This window comes from Salvelinus namaycush, chromosome 42, assembly GCF_016432855.1.
Source record: "Salvelinus namaycush isolate Seneca chromosome 42, SaNama_1.0, whole genome shotgun sequence".
Lineage (NCBI taxonomy): Eukaryota > Metazoa > Chordata > Actinopteri > Salmoniformes > Salmonidae > Salvelinus > Salvelinus namaycush.
In genome coordinates this window covers 13,369,705-13,375,704 of record NC_052348.1, presented here as the reverse complement: position 1 = coordinate 13,375,704, position 6,000 = coordinate 13,369,705, and the positions used below count along the sequence as shown (strand labels likewise).

General features: G+C 44.1%; 1 protein-coding gene across 1 annotated transcript in view; it reads left to right on the top strand.

The window, feature by feature from the left end:
- Nucleotides 1-6,000, top strand: part of LOC120035110 (ovochymase-2-like) — a 36,229-nt gene that overhangs the window by 22,375 nt on the left and 7,854 nt on the right. The window contains exons 12-15 of the mRNA XM_038981897.1: nucleotides 948-1,057; nucleotides 1,866-1,966; nucleotides 4,471-4,748; nucleotides 5,786-5,949. Of these exons, the coding sequence (XP_038837825.1) occupies nucleotides 948-1,057; nucleotides 1,866-1,966; nucleotides 4,471-4,748; nucleotides 5,786-5,949 (653 nt within the window). The remainder of the gene's footprint in view (nucleotides 1-947; nucleotides 1,058-1,865; nucleotides 1,967-4,470; nucleotides 4,749-5,785; nucleotides 5,950-6,000) is intronic.

The window sequence follows — 6,000 nt, the reverse complement described above, 5'->3', positions numbered from 1 at the left end:
CATGACAGCCCGCTTGGAGTTTGCCAAAAGTCACCTAAAGACTCTCAGACCATGAGAAACAAGATTCTCTGGTCTGATGAAACCAAGATTGAACTCTTTGGCCTGAATGCCAAGCGTCACATCTGGAGGAAATCTGGCACCATCCCTACGGTGAAGCATGGTGGTGGCAGCATCATGCTGTGGGGATATTTTTTAGCGGCAGGGACTGGGAGACTAGTCAGGATTGAGGGAAAGATGAATGGATCAAAGTACAGAGAGATCCTTGGTGAAAACCTGCGCGAGAGCGCTCAGGACCTCAGACTGGGGTGAACGTTCACCCTCCAACAGGACAACAACCCTAAGACCATGTAACGCCCCCCAAAAGCCCTTCAGGTGGCCAGTCTGTAGAGTACAGTAGAATCCTGTCTTTTTTTCTGCTGATCCATTTGGTTCAATGCCCAGATGCCCAGATGTGTAGTAAAACTAGATTATTTGGTGGAGCTGTAAACACTGTGGTACGTTCCAAATGGCACCCTATTCTCTATAGTGCATTGCTTTTGACCAGAGCCCAATAGGGTTCCAGTCAAAATTAGTATACCATTATCTGTATAGGGAATAGGGTGCCATTTTAGGATGCAGACAGTGTAGTATGAAGTGCCCTTAGTGCAGCAGTTGCCCTCTGGTTGTCTCTTACCCTTTGCCCCATTCTTTACCCTTTGTTGGGCCCCAGGTGGCCGGGCCCCTGCCAAGCCAATTGCTGAAATCGAGTTTTACAGATGGACTGTGCATCGTGCTGCCTCGGGGGGGGGGGGGGTTCTGGTCGGGCACAGCCGAGAGGAGAGGAATAGGAGAGGAGACGAGGGGAGGGGATGACTGTGGGAAAAATTCTTTCTGCTATCAAAACAATAACCCTATAGTCTTATCGCTGATGTCAGATAAGATAACAACTGTTCTGTCCTTTACTCTAGAATGGCCAACCACATGTGGCAAACCCGCCATTCCCCCCACCATCCACACCCGCATCGTCAATGGCGAGCCAGCCAACCCACACTCCTGGCCCTGGCAGGTGTCCATGCAGGTGAGACACTGTCTCTCTAAACTCTATTTAGGGTCATTTAGATCCATCAAACACTGTTATTCTAGAATCAAATCCAAAATGGCTGCCTGGTTGCCACCATGTCTTAGGCCTATACCCATTATGCATCAGGGAACATCACGAATGTGTCAACTATTTTACAACAACAAGTTAATTCATTTACTCAACATCTCATCTCTCAAGGGCAATATCACCAATAGGTTTTGAATGAGATTCTCTGTTATCATGATGCAGCTACGCTAGTCCCAGGGACAAGACTTCTTTCAGTTGGGACATGTTTGTTAATTGACATCATCATTACATGGATCGGATTACACACACACACCCTGAGACTGCACACACACACACACACACACACACACACACACACACACACACACACACACACACACACACACACACACACACACACACACTGCTAATAAAACTTAATGAGATGAGTCCAGCTCAACCTCCTCATTATTTAAAACAACTTTGATTATATCAGAGGCATCGTCGTACGTTATGCTTGTTTGTGCGTATGTGTGGTTGTGTGTTTGCGTACTGTCTCACAGGTTTGGCCTTTAGAAGACAAATAGGCACGACTGGCTCACCATTGAAGGAATAGTTCAAACAAATTACAAAATTACATATTGGTTTCCTTGCCCTGTGAGCAGTCTAGGGACACGGCCAATAGCATGGATTGCTGTCTTACCTTGTCCATAGACTGCTTACAGGCTAAGGAAACCAACATGTCATTGAATAATTTGGGTGATCTATCACTTTAAAAGCTGATGTTTTATTTTCCCAGGTTTGGCCTAGCAGTCAGGAGACGCCCAAGTTCTTCCACACCTGCGGAGGAACTCTCATCCATAAGAACTGGGTCATGACAGCTGCCCATTGCTTCATACGGTGAATGAACTACAGGTTGAGTCCCAAATGGCACACTATTTAGGGCACTACATTTGACCAGGACCTATAGGGAATAGGGTGCTATTTGAGACGCATAGGCCCTGGTCAAAAGTAGTGAAATATATAGGGGAAAGGGTGCCATTTGGGACGTAGACACAGAGACAGAATTACTAGAACAGACATTCTCATTCAAGTCAACGGTCCATTCCATGTTGGGCGGTAATTCTATTCCTATAAACGTGCACTCCCCTCAACTGTGTCACAGGTACACGTCACCGTACATGTAGGCCAGCATGTCCCTATGGTGTGCACAAAACAAGACCATTTTGGCATACATTTTTACCTTTTGAGATTTTAAAATGTACCTTTTACATTTGATTGAGCTGACACAGTGGTGTGAAAAGTACCCAATTGTCATACTTAAGTAAAAGTATAGATAACTTAATGGAAAATGACTCAAGTAAAAGTGAAAGTCAACCAGTAAAATATTACTTGAGTAAAAGTCCAAAAGTATTTGGTTTTAAATGTACTTAAGTATCAAAAGTAAATGTAATTGCTAAAATATATTTAAGTATCAAAAGTAAATGTAATTGATAAAATATATTTAAGTATCAAAAGAAAAAGTAAAAGTATAAATCATTTTACATTCCTAATATTAAGCAAACCAGACAGCAGGATTTTCTTGTTGTAGTGTGCCAGGGGCACTCAGATATAATTTACAAATGGAGCATTTGTGTTTAGTGAGTCTGCCAGATAAGAGGCCGTAGGGATGACCAGGGATGTTTTCTTGATGTGCTTGATGTGCTTGAATTAGAAAATGTTCCTACCCTGCTGCTAAGCATTCGGAATGTAACAAGTACTTTTGGGTGTCTGGGAAAATGTATGGATTTTTTAAAAGTACATTATTTTCTTTAGGAATGTAGTGGAGTAAAACTGAAAGTTGTCAAAAATATCTATAGTAAAGGTACAGCTACCCCCAAAAAACTACTTAAGTAGTACTTGGGACTTGAAAGTATTTTTACTTAAGTACTTTACACCACTGAGCTGACATTACGTAATATTGTTCTGTGTCTTGTTAAGTAAACAAAACAGAAAAGTATTTTTAGACCATGAAAGTTGAGAAAATGTCCCTCCCTGTGTCTGGAGCCTATTATCTTAATGCAGACAGGCAGTTCTTTAGGACGCCTATGCCTCTGTCTGTCACAACCATTACCTAGGTCCTTGTCTAAGGCTTGTTACAGGGCTGGTGATGGGTCTTGTTAGTACAATGAATGTCTCCAACTGTGTATAATGACCCACAGAGTTAATTCTGCCCTGTCACAGAGAACCATGCTGATAGATAGGAATTGATGGTATGCTGCTACTGCCAGCAAACTCTGTACGCTGTAGGTTTTTCTGTCGGTTGGTGGTTGGTTTTGTACATAGAAATAGATCCTTTAAAGGGTATATTCCCAAGTCAAATCATTCAATTTCTATGATGTAGTTATAGGTGGTTGTGTTAAGGAGGATGTCTGCATCAATCAATCAAATTTATTTTATATAGCCCTTCGTACATCAGCTAATATCTCGAAGTGCTGTACAGAAACCCAGCCTAAAACCCCAAACAGCAAGCAATGCAGGTGTAGAAGCACGGTGGCTAGGAAAAACTCCCTAGAAAGGCCAAAACCTAGGAAGAAACCTAGAGAGGAACCAGGCTATGAGGGGTGGCCAGTCCTCTTCTGGCTGTGCCGGGTGGAGATTATAACAGAACATGGCCAAGATGTTCAAAATGTTCATAAATGACAAGCATGGTCAAATAATAATCAGGAATAAATGTCAGTTGGCTTTTCATAGCCGATAATTAAGAGTTGAAAACAGCAGGTCTGGGACAGGTAGGGGTTCCATAACCGCAGGCAGAACAGTTGAAACTGGGACAGCAGCAAGGCCAGGTGGACTGGGGACAGCAAGGAGTCATCATGCCCGGAAGTCCTGACGTATGGTCCTAGGGCTCAGTTCCTCCGAGAGAGAGAAAGAAAGAGAGAAGGAGAGAATTAGAGAGAGCCAAGATGTTCAAAATGTTCATAAATGACAAGCATGGTCAAATAATAATCAGGAATAAATGTCAGTTGGCTTTTCATAGCCGATCATTAAGAGTTGAAAACAGCAGGTCTGGGACAGGTAGGGGTTCCATAACTGCAGGCAGAACAGTTGAAACTGGAACAGCAGCAAGGCCAGGTGGACTGGGGACAGCAAGGAGTCATCATGCCCAGTAGTCCTGACGTATGGTCCTAGGGCTCAGGTCCTCCGAGAGAGAGAAAGAAAGAGAGAAGGAGAGAATTAGAGAGAGCATACTTAAATTCACACAGGACACTGGATAAGACAGGAGAAGTACTCCATATATAACCAACTGGCCCTAGCCCCCCGACACAAACTACTGCAGCATAAATACTGCATCAGTGTGTGTGTTTATACAATGAGTGTACAAAACATTAGGATATATATGATATGTGTCTCTCTCTCTCCAGGTATGCTGACGAGCTCCAGCGCTGGAAAATGTGCCTGGGCAAACACAACCTGACGTTCACAGAAGACATGGAGTGCTGCTTCAGCGTGACGGGCATCTACCGCCACGAGGGCTTCAAGTACCCCACGTTGCCCACGGTGGAGTTCGACATCGCCCTCGTCAGGCTGGGTGGGGAAGTGACCCCCAGCGATCAGATCTCCTACTCCTGCCTGCCCTCCCTGGAGGAGGTCCTGGAGGGGGGCAAGAAGTGTTACGCCACCGGCTGGGGAGATGAGACTGGTGAGGGGTTGTGGGGCTTTGGGACGTCCACGATTTGCTGTGACCTCTTTTGTCTCATTTGAGGAATTGTTTGCGTCCCAAATTCCACCCTATTCCCTATATAGAGCCCTACGGGCCCTGGTCAAAAGTAGCACACTGCATAGGGAATAGGGTGCCATTTGGGACGCAGACGTTGTGTAGTGCAGATACAATCAATGTTATGCCATCGGCTGTGGAGATGAAGACTGGTGAGGGCTTGAGATGTTTTGTGATGTCTGCCATTTATTGTGAATCCTATTGGAGGACACCATGATATTGGAGCCAATTGGAGGGGTAGCCCAGACCAGCGCCTATCAACCCAACACCTTATGCAAAGTGATCTAAATCTCTTGACGAGGTTGCTAGGGGTTGGGTTAAGGGTGCTACAATATGCATTGTGCAGATAAGTGGGATACAGTCAGAGCAAGATATTAGGATTGTGACCTCATTTTCCTATCAGAAAAAAACATATGACTCTTCCCTTCCACAAATATATACAAGCACGTACAAGCTACAACAAAATACAACAATCCATCCAACCACCATAATGAATTCCTTGACCGGTTTTCCTATTTCCATACTGCCAAACCTGGTTCCAGTTCTTCCGGTGCTTTCACCCCCTCTGTTGGTTAACAATTGAAAATACATCCACTGAATTTCAACGTTGATCTCGCTGTACACTTCTTTGGCTGCGTTCACACAGGCAGTCCAATTCTGTTCTTTTTTTGGTTCACTAACTGGTCTTTTGACCAATCACATCAGATCTTTTCAAATCAGATCTTTTTCAGCGCTGATCTGATACCAACTAGTGAAAAAATGATCGCAATTGGGCTGCCTGTGTAAACACAGCCTCAGTTTTCAATGAAAAAGCTTCTAAAAAGGATAAATGTCAATCACTATCAGTTGATAACAATAAACTAACTGGAGCAACTTGTTTATTTTTAATCAGGCGATTCCATGAATACCAAAGTAGCTGAGGACCAAACAATAAATTAACCGGTTCTATCTTTTTTAAGCAGGTGATTCCATGAATGCCAAAGTGGCTGAGACCCTGAACCAGGTGGCCCTGCCGGTGGTGCCATTCAACACCTGTAAGAAGATGGACTACTGGTGGTTCCAGGTCAAGACCTCCATGATCTGCATGGGCTACACCTTGCCTGACGAGCTCAAGTCTGTCTGTCAGGTACTCAAGTGGGAAAAGATACCCGCATAGTATTATACTGTATAATGCAAA